This window comes from Lampetra planeri, chromosome 66, assembly GCF_965212315.1.
Source record: "Lampetra planeri chromosome 66, kcLamPlan1.2.h2, whole genome shotgun sequence".
In the NCBI taxonomy this organism is placed as follows: Eukaryota; Metazoa; Chordata; class Hyperoartia; order Petromyzontiformes; family Petromyzontidae; genus Lampetra; species Lampetra planeri.
The window spans coordinates 1042212-1068614 of record NC_136172.1 but is presented as its reverse complement, the minus strand read 5'-3'; the positions used below and the strand labels follow the sequence as shown (position 1 = coordinate 1068614).

The window sequence follows — 26403 nt, the reverse complement described above, 5'->3', positions numbered from 1 at the left end:
AAGGAACAGCAGCGGGGCTGCTGATGGTGACTGGAGCGACATCGGAGCCAGCACTGTGGGGACTGAACAAATAGGAGACAGCCGTGTGGGAAATACAGTACGAACCAAATAAAGGACACTGAGCCAGACATCGTGGTCAAGTCATTTATTACACTGGTGTCAGAAGTGAAACGGCATGTCGAAACAAGTAAGGAAGAAAATTACTCCGGCGCCAGCATCGGCTTCTTCGTCCGACGACGACGATTTCCCTCCAACCATGGATCCTGCTGGGGTGGTGGAGGAGAGCCCTGCTGAAGCGAGCACGGGGACGGGAGTGGAAGATGTTGGCGCGATGGCGGGTCCGTCAACATCATCGGACGCTGATCGAAGATGGCAACAGATGGCGGAACAACTGGAGGCACTAAAGGACGTCCTGGCGCAACTTTGTCATCTCGTCACGCCAAGGACGATGGAGGAAGCGGAAGGTGCTCCACGGGCCGCCATGTTGCCTGCCCTGCCGCCGCCATTGACCACGCGGCAAGAAGCCGCCATCTTGCGCGCTCCGCGGCGCCAAACCGCCATCTTGGCCACGCCGCGGGCCGACGCCATTTTGAATTTGCCTCCAGAACAACCACCATTGGAGGACGGCGTGAAGAGGAGTCGGAGTCGCCACCTTACCACAGTTAAAGAATTCTCCATCGGGGGCGATTGGAGCGCTTTCGCCTGCCGATTCTTGGCAGCGGTTCGTTCAGCAAGATGGTCCGATGCGGAGGCTTTGGAGGTGTTGCCGACTCTGCTGGACGACGAATCTGTTCGATTTTCCGTTCTATAACGACCGATAAGAAGAAGACCCTATGTGGAGTTTTTGAAGAAATGGCCGACGCTTATGAGCCACCTGACGACGCGCATCGGCGATTCGCTCAACGACAACGAGCACCTGAGGAATCGCCCGTGGCGTTCAGGGGTGCGGTGCTGGAGCTGGCCATGGCAGCCTATCCTGAGACGCCACAGGACCTGCTCGAGCCTCTCATATTAGGTAAAATGCTGGAGTTGTCTCGGGATCTGGGGATCCCCATGCCTGTGTGTGGGCATGAGAAGCTTACTTCTCGGGCGGCAGCAAAGTGTCTGGATGCGCAATTTAATCTCCGTCGCTGGAAGCAAGTGGCGGCGTGGACGGGGGGGCCCGTCAAAGAGGGGGGCGCGCTGGGGTGGGACCCTACAAAGGCGGTCTACGTTCCGGAGGAGCGGGGCCCTCAGGAGCTGACGGCCGCCTCCGCTCCATGGCCGGGGCCGCGCGCTATGCCACCGGGACGGAGCCGTCGGGATGCAAGGCCTGCGCTTCGGCGCAACGATGTCGACTGCTTCCGCTGCGGGCGGAGGGGCCACTACGCAAAGGATTGCTGGGCCCGCTTCCCGGGTCCGCCGCAGCAGGAGGCCACAACACCGGACAAGCCGACCAAAGAACCTCCGAAACAGACAGGCCGACCGTGACACCGCGGGGGACGGGGGGCCCGCTCGGAGGGCGCCTGTCAGGTCTGCGGGACCCTCGAGCCCTGCAGCCCTTCCGACCCCGCTGCAGGCACAGTCGCGGGACACGGCCAAGACTAATTCTTCAGGGACACGGGACGTTGGTGGACTTCCAGCCGCGACAGGGGAATTACCCCCTGTCATTCTTCGAGTTCCATCGCGTTCCCATTCTGCAGGTGGGCCGCCGACCGTCCGGGACGGGCCGGCGTCCCGCACACGTTCCAAATCGCTTACGTTTCGTTGATTGTATGTTGTGTTATTGTTCTTGTTCTTACCGCTGTATTTATTGCATGCTTCTCGTACGTTCGTTGATGTTACTTGTGTTGTTGTTCTTGTTGTTATATTGCATGCTTAGTGTCCTTTAAGGGGGTAGGTCGTTCGCCGCATTACGGTTTGGTATTGTTCAGCCGAGGTCGGCTGGGATTTCTCTACGGGGGAGGGTGGTGTAATGCGGGCGTAAGCGACCTTCCGGATGTGACGTCACGGGGGGGTGGAGTCATGTCACGTGGGAGGAAGGTTCAGGTCCTTAAAGGGGTAAACCGGAAGGAAAAGGCAGTCGGGGTGTGAATGGAAAAGAGTGAGGCCACGCGGGCGAACAAGAGGAGGGGGGCACCGTCGGCCATCGGGAGCCAACCCCGGGGAGTAGGGAGCTACTGGTGGTGTGAAGCTACAGAGAAGTACGGCCAGTAAGGCTGTGTGTTAGAGGCAGCGGTGTGGCTGCCAGGAGTTGCAGGAGCAACCAAGAAGGAGACAGCACGAGGCTGTCAGAGCTGCGGAGTGGCTGGGAGAGAGAGAAGAGTTGCAGCAAGGACAGCCAGGGGGGCTGTGTGAGAATAACAGCAGCGGAGCTGCTGTGGTGCTACGAGAGCGACAAGGAACAGCAGCGGGGCTGCTGATGGTGACTGGAGCGACATCGGAGCCAGCACTGTGGGGACTGAACAAATAGGAGACAGCCGTGTGGGAAATACAGTACGAACCAAATAAAGGACACTGAGCCAGACATCGTGGTCAAGTCTTTTATTACAACAGTACTGCTATTTGTATTTTGGAATTGTCAGCCAACATCGGCCGCAACCCCAAGTTGAGGTGCACCAATTGTTCTCTTTTCGCCCCCCCCCCCCACCATTCCATTCACATTCAGATAAGCCCCTCCCCCCCTCCCTCTCAACTTGTATTTAAGAGCTTGTCTCTTGGATTTTTCCTCACTTGATACAGTAAATTTAGCTGTGACGGTCCCACCTGAGGACGGAGACTTGTGTTGCTTCCGAAACGTCGTGATTTATTATTTTATTTATATTATTGCTTTTATTAATTTTATTGTTTACCTACATGACTTTACCGAAAAAACCTAAGAGTAGCCTGAGACAGAGCTCCAATCCAAATGCCCAACCACACAATGGGACCCTTCCAGTTAGCCCGCTCACCACGGGTCATGCCACACTTCTTGGAGTCTCAACAGTATGGGATTTACAAGCCTACACAGTCGATATACATCTAAAGTAATCCCTCGTTTAATGTGGTAGATGCGTACCTCAAAAGTACCACGTTAAGCAAAAACCGCGTTAAGCGAGGACTTAATGGTTACTGAATTACGTTTGCACTGTAAGCTCAGCCTACATCCATCCCATGGCGGGACAAAAATCCGCAAGAGGAAGTCACGGGACAGACCCAGCAGGTGCCATGGGTTGACTGCTGTGCCAGGCTAGGTGCAGGAGGAGGAAGTCACGGGACAGACCCAGCAGGTGCCATGGGTTGACTGCTGTGCCAGTCTAGGTGCAGGAGGAGGAGGTCACGGGATAGACCCAGCAGGTGCCATGGGTTGACTGCTGTGCCAGGCTGGGTGCAGCAGGAGGTCACGGGACAGACCCAAGTAGTGCCATGGGTTGACTGCTGTGCCAGGCTCGGTGCAGGAGGAGGTCACGGGACAGACCCAGGTAGTGCCATGGGTTGACTGCTATGCCAGGCTAGGCGCAGACTCAGGAAGTTATGGCACAGACCGAGCAGGTGCCATGGGTTGACTGGTGTTCTAGGCTAGTTGCAGGAGGAAGTCATGGGACAGGCTGAGCAGGTGCCATGAGTTGAATGCTGTGCCAGGCTAGGTACAGGAAGAAGTCACTGGACAGACCAAGGTAGTGTCATTGGTTGACTGCTGTGCCAGGCTAGGTGCAAGAGGAGGTCACGGGGCAGATGCAGGCAATGCCATGGTTTGATTGCTGTGCCAGGCAAGGTGCACCATGAGGGGGGAGGAGGTCACGGGACTGCTGTGCCAGGCTAGGTGCACTATGAGGGAGGAGGAGGTCAGGGTACTTCTGTGCCAGGCTAGGTGCACCATGAGGGTGGTGATGATTAGAAAGATGAGGGCCTCTAAAATCTTGATTGATGGGCAAAGTAGGGAAATCGGCCTGTAGGACATTGCTTGATTTAGGTCTTTGCCGGGTTTTGGAAATGGTATCATTGTCGATGATTTCCAGATGGCCGGAATGAGGTTGCACTGTAGTGAGGCGTTGATGGTGGAGGCGAGAAACTTGATGCCAAGGGGGCCGAGGTGTTTGAGATGGGGCATAGCTATGCCCCATGGGCCAATTGCGGAATTTTTTTGGCTTTTTTGATAGCTAGTTTCACCTCTTCAAGGGTCAATTGGGGGGGCGCCGTTTAGAGGTAGTTCCTTGATTTTACGGATTTTTTGACGATCGGATTTATTAACGACTGATGAGAAACGTTTGTTGAAGTGTTTGGCAATGTTATTGTTGTTTATGACGGATTTGTTTGGAGAGTCCGTCGAAGCTTTAATGGTCTTCCAAAGTGTTGATGAGTTTTGGCGATGGTCAAAAGATTCAACAAACTCGTGCCAGCGTTCTGTTTTGGCTTGATTGATTAGCTTTGTGATTTTAATATAGAAGGCCGTGATTTGTGGTGATGTAGGATTTTTATTCCTCAGAGTATTTCGTAGGTTTATTAGCGTTGAGGCTTCTTTAGGGAGGCAGGGAAGGTGTTGCTTGTAGCAACCCGCCGGGATGGTGTGCTTGGTGGTCGTTGCGATGATGTTTCTGAAAATCTTTTCAGAGTTATGTGCAGATGTGTGGATATGGTTGATGTTGTCGACGAATAATGCTTCTGATTCTGAAGTAAAAAGTGGCCAGTTGGCTTTTTTAAAGTTGTAATACAAGCGATTTTTAGGAGTTTGTGAAGGCTTGGCGGCATTGAGGGTCAACACAATTGGTAGGTGGTCGGATCCAAGGGCCGTAAAGACTTGCCAGTCTATTGATGAAAGGAGGTTTCCTGACGCTATTGAGATATCTGGTAAGGATGAAGGGCCAGATGACGGAACTCTGATTTGCATCTTTTCATTGAGTACCCCATAGGGGGAGCCGTTCAAGATATCTGCAATGAGGTTGCCATGTGCATCTGAAAGGGAAGAGTGCCAAAGTTTGTTGCGGGCGTTGAAATCTCCAATAACAATTGAGTCGTTGTTTGGTAAAAGTTGATTTATATTGAACTGATAGTTGCGAGGGCAAGAACTGGTAGGTGGGATGTAAACGTTGATTACAGTGAATGGGCCTAGATGGGATTTGATACGGACGCTTAAGACTTCAAGTTCAAGTTCAAGTTAATTTATTAGGTATAGCCCTGTGAGCCATTCGGCTCTTGAATCGGGTGCAACTTGTTGTATGTGTTGGGTTATGAAATTTTGATAAAAATAATAAAAATTAATAATTTTCCAAAAAATGCGCAAATAGCATTAATTATGTTAATGTGAGTATTAATATGCATACATTATTATAATGTGAGTAATTTTATGCATAAATTATGATAATCACGGAGATAATCGTAGTAATTTATGCGGATGCTTGCAACTATGTTAATGTGAGCAGTTATGATAATTAAGTTTAGTTTCGTTTATCCAGAGTTATATCAATCAGGATAACTCGATTATCATTGATTAAACATTTACCGATTATCTTAGTGTGTTTATGTTATTTTAGGTCTCCAGTTTCAGATCTCATCACAGGATACAGTTCTCAAGAATAAGACAGTTTTGCATGGACTTGGAATAAAGCACTCGAACAATTGGTGTTAAGCAATTTTAATTCTAAACAAACACATGCCACTCTAGCATGCAGGTCAAACATGCGTCCATAAATTCATGAGCAAGATTATGCAATTAACGAAAATGAATGACTAAAAACTCTTATTCATTAGTGAGATTATGCAATTAACTAAACTGAAGGATAACTCTTCTAACAATCGTAACCTCTACCTTTCTACTCTTTGCATCTCATTAGTTCCCCCATGTATCGATCACAATCGGCGACTGGCCGAGTTTGAAAACAAGCATGACACACTTCATATGGCGGCAATAAAAGCACTTATTGTACCCCGAAAGCGAAGCATATTTCAATCGATTCGTTGGCAAGATTAAATCTGGTAACGGAATGTTTGAGACAATGGTGGGTGAGGGCGTGTGTGTGGGAGAGCGAATCTGGCTCTGTTTTAATTAATTCTTCGGCGAAACTCTATGACAAAGAAACCGGTTTGACAAGATATATTTTCTGTGTGCTTCCTTGAGTCTGTGAGGGGAGGAGGTGATACTACCCTGTTCGGAGATTTCCTCACAGCCCGTGCGGATTGCAGACGCGACTTTCTCCGCAGGGAGTTTAGCGGCGGCGCTTGGCGGTCCTCGGTAGCTGACGGCGCGGTGGCGCGCTCTCTCGGCTCTGATGGCGGCGCTCGTTCGGAAGACCTTGACTCTCTTTCTCCACTGCGGGATAACGAGTCGGTTTTGGTTGATGCTGGTTGATCTGGATGTGCGTATTAAACACGCGGCGCATGCGATGGCGCTGTCCTCCTCCTCACAGCCGTTCGATCAGGCTTTCTCCACTGCTTCACGCTCTCTGTTTTGCTGGCTTGGTCGGCGCTTGGCGATTTCCGCCCTTTCTGCGGGTTGTTCGCTGGTCGTCACTCTGACGATGAGCGATGCTTCGTTCGTTGCAGGGGGGACGTTGGGTCTTTGTTGGCTCGGGAGTGATAGCTGGAGTCTCCGTCAGCTTCACTCGCAGCTCGGTGACTCAGGGTAGCGATTCTTCTCAGGTGGTGCAGACCTCGGCTTGTTGCTGCATGGCAAGGCTGAACTCGTGTACTCGTGTGCGGCAGGCGATGCACGTCGCCACCCCGCGAACCTCGTCCTTCTAGATGACGAAAGAGCTTCTTCGTTGGCGGCGACAAGAAGAGATGGAGCCGAAGCCCCGTGGAGATCGGTGATGGGGCCGAAGCCCTGGAGATCTCTGGTGGGGGCTGTGGCCCGGAGACGAGATGGGGGCCAGAGCCCTGGGATCTGTGGTGGGGCCAGAGCCCTGAAGATCTCCTTTGAATGGATTTTGCCTCTGCTTATATCGGGAAAATTCACTCAGTTTTTCCCAGTTGTTCAAAGGCTGTCATAAAACCTTCCTGTGGGGGCGAACCCATCTGCGTCCGTGTGTGTGTCCGTCCATGTGTGTCGCGTGCGTGTTCATTAGCTTTGAAGACCAGCTGTGTAATCATTCTGGAAGGAGGGGTGGGGGCCTCGCGACGGCGCCACCTAAGTTATCCATTAACCAGACCGACGATCCGCGTTCGCATCGAGTTATACAAAGATATCCTAATCCATGTTTCGATTATGAATTATTCGTCGCGAAAAACCTACGCGTTAAGCGAGCTTAATGATCTCCTCCCTTGCTCTGGGCGTTATATATTTTGTCTCACACAGCTTAAGTTGTTTTGGTTTGGAAGTTGAAATGCGACTTATTTGCTGCTTAGTTCCATTATGATTTGATTGCAAGCGACCCAAGTTATGCCGAAACCGTGTTCACGGTGTTTCATCGTGACCCGATCTCCCATGGAAATGTTATTTGCTCGCGTGTGCAAATCCTGCTGTCCGTGTTGCGGGGAGACAAAGACGGCTATTCTCCGTGGTTGGAATGCCCTGCGCGTGTTTTATTTATTAATTTCTTTTCTCGAGTCGTTGCCCGCGTGCTACGATCTTTATGGGGCCATTTCCTGGCTTTGTGCCTGCATGTGGAGATCCTCTCGGAAAGACAAAGACGGCCATGTTGCTCGCTTCTTATGGGGTGTTGCGTTTGGTTAATTATGAGAGACTTCTCCGCCCTTAGCTCCTCTAGGAGATCCACTTTAATTCCGTACTTATTATTTGACTTCTTGTGATTATTTAATCTGATATCCCGGCTAGGGATTTTTGTTTTGGAGCGACCCTGATGCCATAATTATTTTTTGATGCTTCGGCCCGGCTGTGTAGAAATTATTTAAAGGTAAATAATGTCAGTATTTAATTAACAATGATGGGTCGCGACCCTGGTGCCGACTGTAGTCTGGTTTCCAATTGGAGTGAGGATAGATATTGTTTGCTTAATCTTCATGGCTAAGTTGGTAACTTTGTTTATCTAACCTGGTTCAAAACCCGTCTGTGCTTTTTGTCGTCAATGTTATTTCCTTTGTTAAGAATATAATTATATATTTCGTGGCCTGGTTTTGTATTTATCAAAGGGTTTTTTTGTAAGGCTTTTTAACGAAAGGATGTCATCCTAACCCCCCCTGCAATTCCCCCCTCCCTTGTTCCTCTTGTGTGAAATTAGGGGAGTTTTTATGACATTTATTGCCCTCTTTCATGCCCTCTAGCCCTTTGAGGTGAGGTATGCGCGCATCTGTGGAAGTGTGGGAGCGTGTTCGTTCCCAAGTTGCCCCGTGTCTATTAAAAAGAAATAATTATATATGTTGGCAGGATAATTCTTTAAAAAAATATACTAAAAAAAATAAAAAGGGGGTATAGACACAACAATCCGCCCTTTTGAAAATTTTCAGGGGTCGATTTGGCCACTGGCGAATTTTCAAACAAAGTAATGCCCCCTTTTTTTTGTCATGAATCCCATCAGCCGCCCTTACTCTCGGCGGTTATTTCTTACAACGCGCACGTTCGTATTACAATCTTAACATGGTTACATTTGAAATAAGCAAAGAAAATAACAACACGTTAAACATCGATACCACAAGTTACATCGGTTCTCATACATCATAACTCCGACGAATATTCATTTTTGTTTATGTTAAATCCTGGGAAACGCTAGGTAGCGGTTTCGGACGCATTTCTTACGACGCGCGCGCACGTATTACGATCTTAACATGGTTACATTTGAAATAAGCAAAGAAAATAACAACACGTTAAACATCGATATCACAAGTTACATCGGTTCTCATACGTCATAACTCCAACGAATATTCATTTTTGTTTTTGTTAAATCCTGGGAAACGCTAGGCAGCGGTTTCGGACGCATTTCTTACGACGCGCGTGCACGTATTATGATCTTAACATGGTTACATTTGAATTGAGCAAAGAAAATTAAACAACACGTTAAACATCGATACCACAAGTTACATCGGTTCTCATACATCATAACTCCGACGAATATTCATTTTTGTTTTTGTTAAATCCTGGTAAACGCTAGGTAGCGGTTTTGAACGCATTTATGCGTTACCTTCCTCATGTTACCTGTTTTACCACTTATCACTTTGATAATTCGATCACGGTTTTCAGGTTCGTTTTTGTAGTTTCCTCTCTCACTCTCTCGCGTCGTGGGAGTGTGTGGTGAAAAATTGTGCTGCACATAATCAGAATTCGCGCACACAACCAACTTTGACACTTGGTTCGTGGCATTCGCTCTCTCTGCGATTACATGCACATTTGCCGAGTCAGTGTGTCAATTTAATTCTGTGCCTCGTAATGTTGCCCTCTTTGTTTTTACGAGTGTGTTAGATTCCAACACCATTCCCGATATGTCATGAACATTCGTCTCCATTTTAGCACTCCGATCCACATAAATTTTGGTTTCCCTTGGATATTTTTCATTCAAAGGCTCACGCCTGCACTCCTCAGGGCGTGTCTCTGTGTTCTCTCTTTGTCTCTGCTGTCTGTTATCTACTGTCCGATCACACTTCAATTCAGCCCTGTCCTTGCATTCGATCTGCGCGTCATTTACGGGAGCACTGCTCGTGTTTCCTACCGCATCGTATGCATTTAATGTTTCCCGGTCGTTGCGGTATCTGTCCGCCCTGTCACTTGCAGCCTGCTTGCATTTCCCAATGAGGCCAGGGTTTAACAAAACTTCAGCGTGCGGGGCGCATATGGGCCGCTCGCTCTCAATCACTGTGGGTGGTTCATCACGTATTTGGACCGCATTCTGTGTTATTCCTCTATTCCCTCCTGGTATAGTCGGTGGAGGAATTGGTCGGAATTGGACCGATTGTGTTTGAACTCCCATCCCGCGATTCTCCTGAATGTTCACCTCCATACCTCCGCAGTCTGTGTACCACCTTCCCGCTAGATGGTTATCTCGCCATCTTTGTGTGTAATTTTGACCTTGCGTGTGTCATGGCATGGGGTGTTGATATGGTTCTGCTCTGAACCTCCCCCTGCGATTCTCGTACATTTTTGGCCCAGTGTTTCTCCCATTTGAGTGCCAAATTTTTCCTGGATTGTTACTTTGACATCTTTGTGCGTATTTTTGACCTTGCGTATGTCGGGGCATGGGGTGCTGATATAATTCTGCCCTTGGTCTCCACATTCCGCAGTCTGTGTACCACCTTCCCGCTAGATGGTTATCTCGCCATCTTTGTGTGTAACTTTGGCCTTGCGTGTGTCGTGGCATGGGGTGTTGATATGGTTCTGCCCTTGGTCTCCACATTCTGCGATTCTCCTGAATGTCCGGCTTTGTGCCGCTCTCATTCTCGTGCCAACCTCTCTCTGGTTTATTTTGCCATAGGTGCGTGCGTGTTTGCTCCTCCCTGCATTGTGGGACTGCTCGGTGAATTTTTTTTCTCTCTGAGAGGCTGGGTTCCTTATCCCTCTCCCTGTGTTCTGGACCCGAATTATGATTCTTAGCTCTGTATAACCATGCCATGTACGCCTTGCTCTCTATGCGGCGTAAGGATGCGGTTTCCGGATTCAAAACCATTCTCACCCTTTCTGTAATCTCTGGGCTCAAGGATTCAAAAAACATAATTTTAAACATGTGATCACCTTCGTGGTACCGATTCACGTCGCCTGCGTAATACGCTCTTTTAAATTGTAAAAGGTAGTCACGTGGATCTTGGTCCATGCCCTGGGTCATCGATTTTACCGCATAAAACCCCTCAGTGAGTGTCGAATATTCTCCAAACTTCCGAATCACTGCCAGGCTCAGTTGTTTAAAATCATTTCTAACCTGGTATGGTAGCGACTTTACCCATGGTATAGATTCTTTATGTAAGCTCCGTTTCAACAAACTCGCTTTTTCATCCCGTCTCATCAGCCCTCTAATCATTGCCTCCTCTTCTACTGTTGCGATATGTGTGTGTATATCCATAGTCTGATTGTGTGGGTCAAAATCGGGAATTCTGATTAGAGCCTTGTCCATCAATTTAAGGGTTTTACTGTTGAATAGGTATTCCGAAAGTTGATCACCGTCAGCGTCATCATCAAACAAGTTATCATCAGGCAATCTGTCACTTTTATCTGTGCTGTGTCGGGCGTGTTTTAGCGGCGTGCATTTTTTGTGTGATCGCTCTAGCCTGTGTCGCTCGTGTTGCCATTTCCCTTCAGTTTTTGCCTCTGCCCTTAGTGAAGCATGTCCTGTCGACTTTACTTTAACATTTTGCCTCCCTCTAGCTGTGAAGTTGTCAGTCTCACATGTTTTTGTTTGCATATGTATCTCTCCATCCCTTCTCTCGAATTGTGAGGGTTTCCCTTTGTCAAGGATTTTTTGTTCGATATCCATAATTTTTGTGCGATCAGTCCCTGGACTCTGTCCACGTACCCAAGAGTGTGATTTACTGTTACTTCCATATTTATTCTGTGGATCAACGTCTGTGAGCTTCGCTGGTGTCGCGAGCACTGATTTCTCCTCCCTTACGATGGTGTGAGGACATTTTTCCTCGTTTATTAGAGACGATTTCTCTCCTGTTTCCTTTCCGAATTTTTCCTCATTCCACAATCCCTGTCTGTATGCCTGAGTGGGAAGGCATGAGTCCTGTCCTGCCTTCTCTGCAATTTTTGCATCGTGTTCGCCTTTGTTACATTTTATCCAGTCAATTAGTTTCCCTCGGGGTGTGTTCGTGTTATCGATACAGCTCCCTTCCCATATGTCTCTCTGACTGTACTGCTTTGTAACAGATCGGTCGTTACGTTTTAATACGAGCTCCCAGTATCCCGTAATCCATTCCAATATTATTCTTAATCCTAGCATCTCAAGTATGGCAGGAGTTACTTTGACATTTCCTTTCAGAGTGCATATAAAACCATTATCTCACAGAGTGTAGTCAGTTTGACTCGAGCTATTCTGTTATTTTCCGATTCAGAGTGCGTATCTCTGACACAATTTATCACAGGATGCAATCGGTTCGATACGATATTATCCTAATTCCACTGGCTTTGTTCCAATCTGCTATTCTAGATTTTAACCTCAAAGGGCGTTTTTTTTGTTTTATGCCCGTTTACAATCACCATGCAATGTTCGATCCCGATATTCTGGTTAACACGTAGTGATTCATTCCATCATCCATGCAAAACACTGTCTGCGAGAGATCCAGGACGAGCCCCCATTATGTTGTATGTGTTGGGTTATGAAATTTTGATAAAAATAATAAAAATTAATAATTTTCCGAAAAATACGCAAATAGCATTGATTATGTTAATGTGAGTATTAATATGCATAAAGTATGATAATGTGAGTAATTATATGCATAAATTATGATAATCACGGAGATACTCGTAGTAATTTATGCGGATGCTTGCGACTATGTTAATGTGAACAGTTATGATAATTAAGTTTAGTTTCGTTTATCCAGAGTTATATCAATCAGGATAACTCGATTATCATTGATTAAACATTTACCGATTATCTTAGTGTGTTTATGTTATTTTAGGTCTCCAGTTTCAGATCTCATCACAGGATACAGTTCTCAAGAATAAGACAGTTTTGCATGGACTTGGAAAGAAGCACTCGAACAATTGGTGTTAAGCAATTTTAATTCTAAACAAACACATGACACTCTAGTATGCAAAAGCAAGTATACGTCAATAAATTTATGGGCAAGATTATGCAATTAGCGAAAATGGATGACTAAAAATACTTCTTCATTGGCGGGATTATACAGTTAACTAAAATGAATGACTAAAAACATGTATTCATTTGCGAGATTATGCATTTAACGAAATTGAATGACTAAAGTTACTTCTTCATTGGCGAGATTATGCAATTAACTAAACTGAAGGATAATTCTTCTAACAATCGTAACCTCTACCTTTCCACCAGGCATCTCATTAGTTCCCCCATGTATCAATCACAATCGGCGGCTGGCCTAGTTTGAAAACAAGCATGACACACTTCATATGGCGGCAATAAAAGCACTTATTGTACCCCGAAAGCGAAGCATATTTCAATCGATTCGTTGGCAAGATTAAATCTGGTAACGGAATGTTTGAGACAATGGTGGGTGAGGGCGTGTGTGTGGGAGAGCGAATCTGGCTCTGTTTTAATTAATTCTTCGGCGAAACTCTATGACAAAGAAACCGGTTTGACAAGATATATTTTCTGTGTGCTTCCTTGAGTCTGTGAGGGGAGGAGGTGATACTACCCTGTTCGGAGATTTCCTCACAGCCCGTGCGGATTGCAGACGCGACTTTCTCCGCAGGGAGTTTAGCGGCGGCGCTTGGCGGTCCTCGGTAGCTGACGGCGCGGTGGCGCGCTCTCTCGGCTCTGACGGCGGCGCTCGTTCGGAAGACCTTGACTCTCTTTCTCCACTGCGGGATGACGAGTCGGTTTTTGTTGATGCTGGTTGATCTGGGTGTGCGTATTAAACACGCGGCGCATGCGATGGCGCTGTCCTCCTCCTCACAGCCGTTCGATCAGGCTTTCTCCACTGCTTCACGCTCTCTGTTTTGCTCGCTTGGTCGACGCTTGGCGATTTCCGCCCTTTCTGCGGGTTGTTCGCTGGTCGTCACTCTGACGATGAGCGATGCTTCGTTCGTTGCAGGGGGGACGTTGAGTCTTTGTTGGCTCGGGAGTGATATCTGGAGTCTCCGTCAGCTTCACTCGCAGCTCGGTGACTCAGGGTAGCGATTCTTCTCAGGTGGTGCAGACCTCGGCTTGTTGCTGCACGGCAAGGCTGAGCTCGTTTACTCGTGTGCGGCAGGCGATGCACGTCGCCACCCCGCGAACCTCGTCCTTCTGGATGACGAAAGAGCTTCTTCGTTGGCGGCAACGAGAAGAGATGGAGCCGAAGCCCCGTAGAGATCGGTGATGGGGCCGAAGCCCTGGAGATCTGTGATGGGGGCCGTGGCCCGGAGACGAGATGGGGGCCAGAGCCCCTGACGATCTGTGGTGGGGGCCAGAGCCCTGAAGATCTCTTTTGAATGGATTTTGCCTCTGCTTATATCGGGAAAATTCACTCAGTTTTTCCCAGTTGTTCAAAGACTGTCATAAAACCTTCCTGTGGGGGCGAACCCATCTTCGTCCATGTGTGTGTCCGTCCGTGTGTGTCGCATGCGTGTTCATTAGCTTTGAAGACCAGCTGTGTAATTCTGGAAGGAGGGGTGGGGGCCTCGCGACGGCGCCACCTAAGTTATCCATTAACCAGACCGACGATCCGCGTTCGCATCGAGTTATACAAAGATATCCTAATCCATGTTTCGATTATGAATTATTCGTCGCGAAAAACCTACGCGTTAAGCGAGCTTAATGATCTCCTCCCTTGCTCTGGGCGTTATATCTTTTGTCTCACACAGCTTAAGTTGCTTTGGTTTGGAAGATGAAATGCGACTTATTTGCTGCTTAGTTCCATTATGATTTGATTGCAAGCGACCCAAGTTATGCCGAAACCGTGTTCACGGTGTTTCATCGTGACCCGATCTCCCATGGAAATGTTATTTGCTCGCGTGTGCAAATCCTGCTGTCCGTGTTGCGGGGAGACAAAGACGGCTATTCTCCGTGGTTGGAACGCCCTGCGCGTGTTATATTTATTAATTTCCTTTCTCGAGTCGTTGCCCGCGCGCTACGATCTTTATGGGGCCATTTCCTGGCTTTGTGCCTGCGTGTGGAGATCCTCTCGGAAAGACAAAGACGGCCGTGTTGCTCGCTGGTTAATTATGAGAGACTTCTCCGCCCTTAGCTCCTCTCGGAGATCCACTTTAATTCCGTACTTATTATTTGACTTCTGGTGATTATTTAATCTGATATCCCAGCTAGGGATTTTTGTTTTGGAGCGACCCTGATGCCATAATTATTTTTTGATGCTTCGGCCCGGCCGTGTAGAAATTATTTAAAGGTAAATAATGTCAGTATTTAATTAACAATGATGGGTCGCGACCCTGGTGCCGACTGTAGTCTGGTTTCCAATTGGAGTGAGGATAGATATTGTTTGCTTAATCTTCATGGCTAAGTTGGTAACTTTGTTTATCTAACATGGTTCAAAACCCGTCTGTGCTTTTTGTCGTCAATGTTGTTTCCTTTGTTAAGAATATAATTATATATTTCGTGGCCTGGGTTTGTATTTATCAAAGGGTTTTTTGTAAGGCTTTTTAACGAAAGGATGTCATCCTAACCCGCCCTGCAATTCCCCCCTCCCTTGTTCCTCTTGTGTGAAATTAGGGGAGTTTTTATGACATTTATTGCCCTCTTTCATGCCCTCTAGCCCTTTGAGGTGAGGTATGCGCGCATCTGTGGAATTGTGGGAGCGTGTTCGTTCCAAAGTTGCCCCGTGTCTATTAAAAAGAAATAATTATATATGTTGGCAGGATAATTCTTTAAAAAAAAATATTTAAAAAAATAAAAAGGGGGTATAGACACAACAAACTGCAACAAACAAAAAACAATAACATGAACAAAAAACATCTTAAAGTGAATATGTGACTAAGTGCAAACAGAAAATCCAAGAAAAGACGACAAAATATTGCAGAAAAAACACCGTACACCAACGCTGTGTGCAAAAATCCCAGTGGGATGCAAGTCAAACAACAACAACAACCACAAGACAACTTAGATTAAGGCCATCAGTCTAACTCTGTACTACAACAAACAAACATGGCTAAACCAATACACTTTTCGAAATCACCAAAATAAAGCTATGAAAGCAATGAAAAAGCAATCATAAGAACTGTGACGAAATTTTCACAATAAATGGTATAAACAACATGTACTACCAAAACCCTGCAGCCATAGCTGGCTGCATGAATCACTCCACAACAGCAGGAGCATCAATCGGAGTATTATAATTTTTCAATGCACCACTTCAATGGTGATATCAGAAGGAGGCATTGGGATTTAAATTTCTTCAAATTCAATGCTGTTATAGATGAAAAAAGCTAAACCGACACCAGCTGTTGGTCGGTCTCGACGGAGAAAAGTTAAATTTTGAAAGTTGGGCGGTTGAGAAGTGGATTTAAAATTTGTTTCATGGATGGCTGCTATATTAATGGCGTTTTGTTGTAGAAAGGTGCTTAGTTCAAGATATTTGTTGCTGATGCCGTTGATGTTTATTTGAAGAATTTTTAGGTCGTGTTTGTTGTAGACTTTTGTTGTGGTTGAAACGGTGGTTGCGGTGGATGAGGTGGTGGTGCTAGTGTAGTTGTGCAAGGTGGAGTTGTTGGAGTGGATGATGTACAATATTTGCAGAACCAGCCGGAATTTGAACTGCGGATGCGGGCTAAATTAGTGCAGCGTTTGTGGTACCAAGCTTTACGACCGTTGCATAGGATATAATTAGCATTGACGTTCTTGCCGCTGCCGCCACAAGGGAAAAACGGGCCTGGATTCAATTCGACGTCCCAAGAAATATAGAGAAGCCAGCTTCAGTATGCCGGGAGGCCTGGACTGGCTGGCGAAAAAAGGAAAGTGCGAGGGGTGATGTTGCCATTTGCAAGTGCTTTCCTAGTACTTGGTCTCTCCAATTCGAACAAGCGGCAACACTGGAGAGGCTTTCCCTAAATGGGGGATGTCGGACAATCTGCAAATAAATAACACGTATTTATGAAATGTGATTGAGGTCCATGGTCTCATGGTTTGTGCCAGGGTTTTACAAATTGGTGCATTTATTTTGACAGCATTGCAAGACAGTATCAGCCACTAGAGGCCTTACTGTGTGACTGTTACCGGGGACCTCTTGTGGAGGAGTCTATTAAGGAGACCCGTTTGACCCTTCGTGGTTCACAGGATCACAGCGTGACCTGATCCCTCCTGGTGACCTGGGCACGTCGCCTGCCCAGGGTCGAAAGAAACCCTCGCAGCTGCAAGTAGTGACGCCACACGCGTTACTCTTCTGCTGAGAGGAGGGTATTTCAAGAGGACTGTGCTCATTGCTGTGTTTATGCACACACTGCATGCGGCTTGCGGCACGGGGGGAAAAGTGGAAAGAAGAAGTGGTGGAGAATCGTGAAGCAAAACGAGACTGCCTGGCCCCATTGCCCCACTGCCGACGCCTTCTGTTACCCCTTCAACCCGCATCTAGCCGTGGGTGCAGTGAGAGTTCTGGTCTCTCCGTACACGGCCAGACGGGACCCTGGAAGACACGGGACCACCTCATCCAGAAGGACGACTTCTAGACCCACACCGCCTGCTCTAGAGCCATCTCTTCCAAAACAACGTCCTCCAGAACCTGCCCCTTCCACAAGACCGCCTCTTCCAGAGCCACCACCTCCAACTCCAATACCATTCCCTCCGCCACCTACCAGGCAAGTTGAGTAGGCTATGTATGGTGAACGTGTAGGAATGTAAGGAACATATACAAAAGTAAGCCGATGAATGTACCGAGGAAGATTTTGTAAGATGTGTGAAGGTTTATGTATAGCAAGCCTGTGTAGTGAGCCTGTCTGTAGTGAACCTGTCTGTGTATTGAGTATGTCTATCTTGTGAGCATGTCTGTGGGGTCAGCATTCCTTAGTCGTGAGCGAGCCTTTCTGTGTAGTGAGCCTTTTTGTGTCGTGAGCATGTCTGTGTAGTGAGCCAGTATTTGTTGTGAGCATACCTGTGTAGTGAGCCAGTCAGTGTAGTGAGCATGTGTGTGTAGTGATGTTGTATATATTGTATTTTGAAAAAAAAAAGATGAATGATAAAATATGAAATTATTCAAATTTATAAAATCATTAAATGTATGCAAATATGCAAATTAGACTCGATTAATAGTTTGTATTATGATCAATTAGTGTGTGTGTAGTTACGTGTATTATTATTCTTATTATTGGCTCGGCTTCGTTGTCTCGGGGTGCATTACCAATCGTGGTACTACAATAATTATCGCTTTAACTTTTAATGTCCGGTCTCAGGATTCAGATCTTGCCGCAGGATACAGTTCTTATTATGCATGAAGATTATTATGCATTAACTTAGGAATAAACCACTCAGACTCTTCTGTGTTAAGCAACTTTAATATCTAAAAACACTCTAATATGCGAACACACTTATGATCGGAATTGCCACCACAGTACTTCTGTAGCTGTCCTACTCATCGAGCCGTACAATTAACCCTCAATGGTTACGTTGTTAAAACTGAGCAACAGAACAATCGGCTAACTCCTCAGTGGCACGACAATACACGACAATAGGATAAGGTCCTTAAAATTACAATATTCATTTGGAACCGCGCTAAAGAAACATTCCCAATGGCAAAAGTAGGCATCAATTAATTCATTGGTAAGATTCTGAAATTAAAGAAATGTCCCAAAACAATAGTGTACTTGTGAATGTGTAGGTTTGGTTAACAGATACTTATCAATTGGCTAATGGGACATCAATGAATGAATTGTTAAGATTATGCAATTAAAGAAAAGGAATGGATAAAATACTTCTAAACGACCTATTCATGCAACTCAAGGGACAGAACACCTTGGGATGGCAATCCTTTTCAAAACACAAAAAAACTTTTTGTAACAATCTAATTCGTGCCGATATGTGCGTTGTGTGTGTGTGTAGGAGGACAGTCACAACGTTGTCCAATAATTATAGCGGGCAGTATGGTTTGAGTTGTCCACCTACCAGAGGTCGCAACCGGGTACCCGATACCCGTACCCTACCCGATACCCGGCTACCCGTACCCGGCCGGGTACGGGTAGCCGTTTGCGACCCTGATGCGGCCGGGTACGGGTACGGGTAGGCCGTGAGTCACTGGTGAGTCACCGTTTGTCACTCATTTCCCAACGTCTTGTCTCTTCTCACAATTCAAGTTCCTAGAATCAACCCACCCGCGCCTGCAACATGGCTTCATCCCAGAGGTCGCAATCGGGTACCCGTACCCTACCCGATACCCGGCCGGGTACGGGTAGCCGGGTATCGGGTAGGGTACCCGTTTGCGACCCTGGTGCGGCCGGGTACGGGTAAGGAATCAAAACCCGTTTGCGACCTCTGCCACCTCCTCTTCCTGCTAACTGCGGCTCTGACGAGTCGGTGGCTTCCGCGGTGCAGAGTTCCTTGTAGCGACAATACCTCAGGTCCCCAGCAGGGGCGCTGGGTCGGCGTCTGCGCGAGTCGAACACACGGCGCTCTCAGCTGCGCCGTCAGTCTCTCTCCACCGCTGGGGTGGTTGCTGAGGGGCCGTCCATAAATGACGTCACGCACCTAGGGGAGGGGGGGGTCAGACATTTGTGACGATGTGTGACGAGGGGGGGGGGGGTTTGAGAAATGTGACGTCACATCAAAATGCGCTACTTTAAATAAATATAGACAACACGTTCTACTTAATTAAATTGACTTTTTAATAAATGTTTTCTCCTACAACATCAGAGTGCAGCGCCACATTAAATACGAACTACAATTATACTAGTTTAAAGCGATTTGAAGCATATTTAATTTTTTGTGGGGGGTGCAAAGCTTTGTGACGTCATTTTTGAGGGGGGGGTTGACTTTTTGTGACGACGGGGGGGGGGGGTCAAAAATAATTTATGGACGGCCCCTGAGTGGGCGGCACGCTGCTCACGATGGCGGCGGTGCCCGTGCCGGCTGCAGGATGATAATGGGTGATGATGGGTTCGGACTTCGTCTGCGTCGATGTGCGCGATGGTCCCGTCGCCAGAGAGCGCTCGCAGCTCGTCCGCTGGGCTGCAGCGCGTCACCCCCTTGGCACCAGGCACTGTCGATCCTTGAGCTCGACCTTTGCTGGAGTGTGCTCGGGGCTTCCGAGTCGGCGCGCTCGTGGTTAGTCGTGAGCCGCTGGTCCTGTGAGTAGCAGCTGGCTTTGCGCGACCACCCTTGGTGCCTCCCCCCATTGTCCAGGAGGGCTCCTGCTGCGAGCTGCTCGTCGCTGCTCCTCACTCTCCACACCTCATAACATGTAGTCGAACACCTCTTAGTATATCGCAACTCTTGGCTAATCGCAGTATTATATGAAAATGTATTCGCTCACCTCTTAGCTTCTCACAACTCTGATAGCTTAGTTCAATACAATTTATCGCAGTCCTTGACTCTGCAAGCAACTCAACACATAAGGATGCATGTAGAATACAATTTCCAGCGATACTCAGTCTGTCATTGCTCTGACAGACCCAGTATCACAGTGACCACACTCCGGAGCTTGCCGTTGCAAGACTAATTTGGGTGGTTCGGCTTCTTTGTTATATCCTAAATGTTTCGCCTCCGTCTCGTCTTCTCACAAAGGACCGGAATGCCTTTGATTTCGCTCCTCGGCCTGTGATTGGTCGGTTTCCTCTCACGACGGAACAACTGTCCCTTTGATTGTGACCGTGTGTCCGGTGTACGTGTGTGTGTCTGTCTGTTCTAATTTATGGAAGTCATTTCCCAAGTCACATCAATGCCCGGCTTCTCTCCCCTTCCTCAAGCAGTCATCTAATGGCCTGTGGACACAGATGCTCTCAATTGCCCCTAAGTGTCGTTATTACAGTTTTAGTACTTTCCGCAGTCATTAAGGCCTTTTGTTGTCTCGAGGGAGGAGTTCACAGGCATGTGTCACTGTATTTTTTTTACGTAAAAAAATAGGTAATAGCACTCTGAATATATGTTTTTGGAAAAGGCATATATACAACAGGGAGATTCTCAGTGTAGTGAGCCTGTCTATGTAGTGAGTCTGTCTGTGTAGTGAGCCTGTCTGTGTAGTGAGCCTGTCTGTGTAGTGAGCCTGTCTGTGTAGTGAGGCAGTCTATGTAGTGAGCCTGTCTCTGTAGTGAGCCTGTCTATGTAGTGTGCCTGTCTATGTAGTGAGCCAGTCTATGTAGTGTGCCTGTCTCTGTAGTGAGCCTGTCTATGTAGTGAGCCTGTCTCTGTAGTGAGCCTGTCTGTGTAGTGAGCCAGTCTATGTAGTGAGCCAGTCTATGTAGTGTGCCTGTCTCTGTAGTGAGCCTGTCTATGTATTGAGCGTGTCTGTGTAGTGAGCCTGTCTGTGTAGTGAGCCTGTCTGTGTAGTGTGCCTGTCTGTGTAGTGAGCCTGTCTGTGTAGTGTGCCTGTCTGTGTAGTGAGCCTGTCTGTGTAGTGAGCCTGTCTGTGTAGTGAGCCTGTCTGTGTAGTGAGCCAGTCTATGTAGTGAGCCAGTCTGTGTAGTGAGCCTGTCTGTGTAGTGAGCCTGTCTGTGTTGCAGGCATGATGGGAGTGTTCCAGACCAGCCTCCTCCTGTGTCTTCTCAGTGGAAGCCTCCATCTGAACGGTGACTCCTCACTAATCTCTTTTGCTCACACACTCCCCCATCTCTCCAGATACCTCTCTTCACATCTTCTCACATCTCTCCCTCTACTCCTCTTTCTCTCCATCTGTTCCCCATCTCCGCTCTCACCATGACGTGGCAGACTCCTCTGCCTCCAGTGCATGAGGAGTTGTCCTGGGTGTCCCCTAAGCCCCAGTGCTCTTCTCTCAACACGGAGCCACCTCATGGGGGCATCTCTCACTCGCTCGGAGGCATTCCACCGCTACTCGTGTGCACGTGGGACGTGTCTCCACTCGTCACGAGGACTCTGTCTGTTTGCACGTGATCACGCACCTCCTATTAGCACAGTTGCCTACTTACTACGCCACAGATGTTCAACACACATCACTGTGATGCGACTTCATGTCTCGTGTGCGCCTTGTGTCTTGTTCTCTCAGTGGCTGCAGGCGATACCTGGGGAGTAAACTATGGGCTGATGGTGGTGACTGCAACAGAGGGAGCAGAGGTGGAACTCCCCTGCACTTTCAGATTCCCCTCAGGACAAGGACTCGTTGTACGAGTCAGGTGGATGAGAGATGGCAAAGAAGCCACAGCAGATAGCATCGTCTACAGCTCCACGCCAAGAGAGGTGGCTGTGAGCTCCAGAGGGCGGACCTCCTTGAGCGGAGATCTCAGCAGCGGTAGCTGCGCTCTCAAGATCAAGAATGTCGCAGTCTCAGATGCCACCACCTACTACTTCAAATTTGATTTGGAGACCGATGCGTACACTGGGACACCAGGAGTTCAGCTTCGTGTGAAATGTACGACTACAGCTGCAGGATAAAATAATATTAAGCTCACATGAGCTCTCTTGTTTAAATACTTTTTGTATTTGTATTTATTTACATTTCGTGACTTGCTTACCGTTTCTATATTTCATACTCCTATCATTTTCCATTGTTTGCCATTGTAAGTTGGTGACCTGCCCCTAATTGACACTTGTCTAAAATAGCTTCATAGCTCATCGGATTCCTCCACTCTAAATAGTGAATCTGATTCTGATATTCAGGGGAAGGAGTAATCAATGGGATCTCTTAGGCGCTTCACTGGCGCGACATCTCCAAGTGCCCCACGTGGTTTCCTGAATGCGACTGTGGTCGCTGATGCCGGAATCCACGGCCACTGGGTCCTGCAGGGGCAGACGCGGTACAGGAGAAGTTCCCCGCCATGTGCACGGTCACTGTGTGCGTCTCTCACAGGCGGTGCTGGGTCGACTGCTGCTGCCTTGGTGAGCTACGGACACTCGGTGTGGGTGCGGGAGGGAGACCGGGCGCTGCTGCCCTGCGCCTTCTGCTTCTCGTGGAGTCGCAGTGACCACAGCGTGCAGGGCTACTGGCTCATTAACGATGCCTTTGACGAGAAAAAGACAGAGAACATCGTCTACAGCTCAGTGAGCAAGACCAGCCCCATAGAGGGGTACAGGGAGAGAGTGGCGCTGGTGGGGAGTCTGAGCTCGGGGAGCTGCTCCCTGGAGATCAGAGACGTGAGGATGGGAGACTCGAGGAGATATTTCTTCCGCGCTATCATCGATACAACTAAGTTCAGTTGCCGTGCAGGCATCACAATTACAGGTACGGAACCTTTCATGACTCTTTTCCTAACACTAAACCACTTAAGAGGCATTATCCCGTAAATGGTCAACAAATGAAAACTCGTGTTTATGTCTAGAGGCGAATGTGGGCGATGCGAGATCCGCCCGCAGTTGGACATTGTTCTGCCACTCGGAAAGTTCGCGTTGTGTGAGCTCCACAGTCTGTACCCTGCCCCTCGCCTCCTCTCTCACCTCCAGGAGATTGGGTCAGAATGTCTAAGCCCACGGAATTGAAAGGTTAATGCCCAAATTGTGGGTGAAAGTGAACGTGTGATTGAACCCTGTGTTTTAAAGGCAGATGGGTATTCATTGCATTTCTGAGGTACCAAGCCCAGCAAACAAGGCATCCTTGCTGTTCAAATGGCGGTTATAGTCGATTATTAGAAGTCAAGGAAACCCCTTCACAACGACAGTGTTCTTTACAAACCCTCTTTACACTCATTAACCCCAATGAGACGTCAAGGTACAGAGGTAAACCTCTCATCTGGAAACACTGAGACGAGTGAACATTTACAAAGTGCACCCAAAAGGGCCTCTTCCACGTGACCGCCTGCAGCCCCGCCCACCACGCTCCACGTGGTGCAGACCACGTGGGGCTGAACACAGCCGCGTGCTGAGCCCTGCGTCCACTCACTGTCGATCCCCACCGCCCTGCCAGACCAGACGCCTTCACCACCACGAGCTCAGGGTTCGTGGATGTGCTGCTGCGTCTGGGCAGAGCGCGAGGCTGAGCTCACAGGACTGGCCCTACCGACACGCGGGGCCGTCGGCCCCCAGTGCTGAGCTCTCTGTGCACACTGGCTGCCAGCAGGCCAGGAGATGGCAGTACTGCTATGGAATCCTGAATCTATCTGTGCGGAGCTATGAGTGTTTCACCCACGTACGCACGATTTCCTCTCAATTGCCAAAATATTATTCGTGGATTTGAAGTTTTCGTGACTGCAGGAATCCATACTCTTTGGTTCTTTCGGTAAAGTCACGTATGTGTAAGATAAAATATATCACGACGTTTCGGGCGCAACACAAGCGTCCGTCATCAGGTGGGAAAGCATGGTCTGCTGCTGAGGCAGACTGTTTTAAAAGGCTTGAAATTGGTGTAGCCCAAGGGTCATGAAGAAGTGGCCGGGGCTAGTGATGTTATTGTGAGAAATTAGCATGTAGCTGTAAGATAGGAGAGCGGCCTCCCCGACGAGGGCACGGAAGTGGCTATGTTAATGTGAGAGATTAGCATGATGTTAATGTGAGAAATTAGAGGGAATGGAAGTGGCTATTTTAATGTGAGAGATTAGCATGATGTTAATGTGAGAAATTAGCATGTAACTGTAGATAAGGAGGAGAGCGGCCTCCTCGACGAGGGAGTGCAACCCAACGGGTGCAATCCAAAGGGCATATGAGTATGAGAGTGCAATCCCAAGGCATGAGAGTGCAATGCAAATGACATGTGAGCATGAGAGATCTAAGAGAGAGGCATAGAGAAAGAGAGACACAGATAGTCGGAAATAACAACTGACATAGGCAGGTAGGATGGAAACATCACAGTCAATTAAGACTTTACCTGGTTAATAACGTCTTCCCAATGATTGCTCAGATTGTACCCATCTTCTCGGTTGAAGTTGTGTCTGTGTTTATATATCTGGATGGCTTCATGAACAAATCTCTGAAGGTAGCCGGTGAGTTTGCAGAGTATCTCCGTCTTGGAAAAATCAATTTCTTGTTAGCCCACAGCGTTAAAATAATGATCAGCAACGGCAGATTTATTGATCCTACCGTGTTTCAGATCTACCTTGTGTTCACGAACGCGGTCCGAGAAATGTCGTTTCATTATCCCAATGTAACTGCTGCCACAACCACAACTCAGTTTGTAGACACCAGGGTATTGCATGCCAGGAATCACATCCTTTACAGATGGGATTAATAATAGTTTGTTTACCCTTTTTTCTGGAAACAAAACTGACACATTTTTTACAAAGAATCATGTTTGCATTAACCACAATACCTGCGGTCAGAATGCACCCGTTGGGTTGCACTCCCTCGTCGAGGAGGCCGCTCTCCTCCTTTTCTACAGTTACATGCTAATCTCTCACATTAACATAGCCACTTCCATTCCCTCTTATTTCTCACATTAACATCATGATAATCTCTCAAATTAACATCGCCACTCCGTGCCCTCGGAGAGGAGGCCGCTCTCCTATCTTACAGTTACGTGCTAATTTCTCACATTAACATCACTAGCCCCAGCCACTTATTTATGACCCTTGGGCTACACCCATTTCAAACCTTTTAAAACAGTCTTCCTCAGCAGCAGACCATGCTTTCCCACCTGATGACGGACGCTTGTGTTGCGCCCGAAACGTCGTGATTTATTTTATTTTATACCTATGTGACTTTACAGAAAGAACCAAAGAGTACCATTCATGGAGTTGGACAAACATGTCAATGTGAGGGTCCAATGTAAAAGTCTTGTGACTCAGGGAGGCTTTCCTAGCTAAATAGAGGATAGTATTATTACTGGTCCATCCCTGTGAGTCCAGCGTGAGCATTCATCATATAGAGCTGTGACTTGTGATACATTTATACCCCATCATAACCATCATAGTAGTTATGATGGGGTATCATAACCATGATACCGTGCCTCCGATTAGCACGGTTGGCTACGTATGGTGCAAAGGAAGTTCAACATACATGGTTCTTAACGTAAAATATTTTTGTTTCAGTCTTTAACAGGTCATTCACTCCCAAGACTGAGGGAAGCAAGAGACTGATCGAGAAAGTGGGGACACGAGCCACTCTGAACTGCAGAACCACGAGCTCCCAGCAAGCAGTCATCTTTAAGTGGTGGAAGTACCGATCAGATGGTCACTTCGAGAGTTTGTCCGAGAGGACAAGTCAGATGACCTTGGAAGCTGTGGCTGTAAAAGACGTGGGCTGGTACGGATGTGAAGTGACGAGCTCCAACACAAACAGCGAATATTCATGGACGGAGCTGCAGGTTTTCTGTAAGTGATCACTCCCCAGCGTAGTGACACATGACATTGAATTCACTCAGTCTACAAACTACGAACTCTTTCACCAACTAACACACAGGGGGTATCCAATTACCCTGAGCTAGAGTTGGGGTTGAAGGTTCCCTGTGATTCATGGAATTCGTGCAGAACTGAGCGGTGAGGCCACTGCTCAGAGGAAGCCGAGGAGAGGCGCCCTGGTGCAGAGCACCGAGTGGTTACTGTGTGTGTTGTGTGATTACTGTGTGTTGTGTGATTACTGTGTGATGTGTGATTATTGTGTGTGTTGTGTGATTACTGTGTGTGTTGTGTGATTACTGTGTGTGATGTGTGATTACTGTGTGATGTGTGATTACTGTGTGATGTGTGATTACTGTGTGTGATGTGTGATTACTGTGTGTGTTGTGTGATTACTGTGTGTGTTGTATGATTACTGTGTGATTACTGTGTGTGATGTGTGATTACTGTGTGTGATGTGTGATTACTGTGTGTGCTGTGTGATTACTGTGTGTGTTGTGTGATTACTGTGTGTGTTGTGTGATTACTGTGTGTGTTGTGTGATTACTGTGTGTGTTGTGTGATTACTGTGTGTGATGTGTGATTAC

General features: G+C 47.6%; 1 protein-coding gene across 1 annotated transcript in view; it reads left to right on the top strand.

Annotated features, from left to right (window-relative positions):
* The first annotated feature begins 448 nt into the window (after positions 1–448).
* Positions 449–26403, top strand: part of LOC144737250 (sialic acid-binding Ig-like lectin 12) — a 63480-nt gene continuing 37525 nt past the window's right edge. The window contains exons 1-5 of the mRNA XM_078619971.1: positions 449–464; positions 16737–16816; positions 19588–19732; positions 22405–22776; positions 25511–25792. Coding sequence (XP_078476097.1) covers positions 449–464; positions 16737–16816; positions 19588–19732; positions 22405–22776; positions 25511–25792 — 895 coding nt within the window. The remainder of the gene's footprint in view (positions 465–16736; positions 16817–19587; positions 19733–22404; positions 22777–25510; positions 25793–26403) is intronic.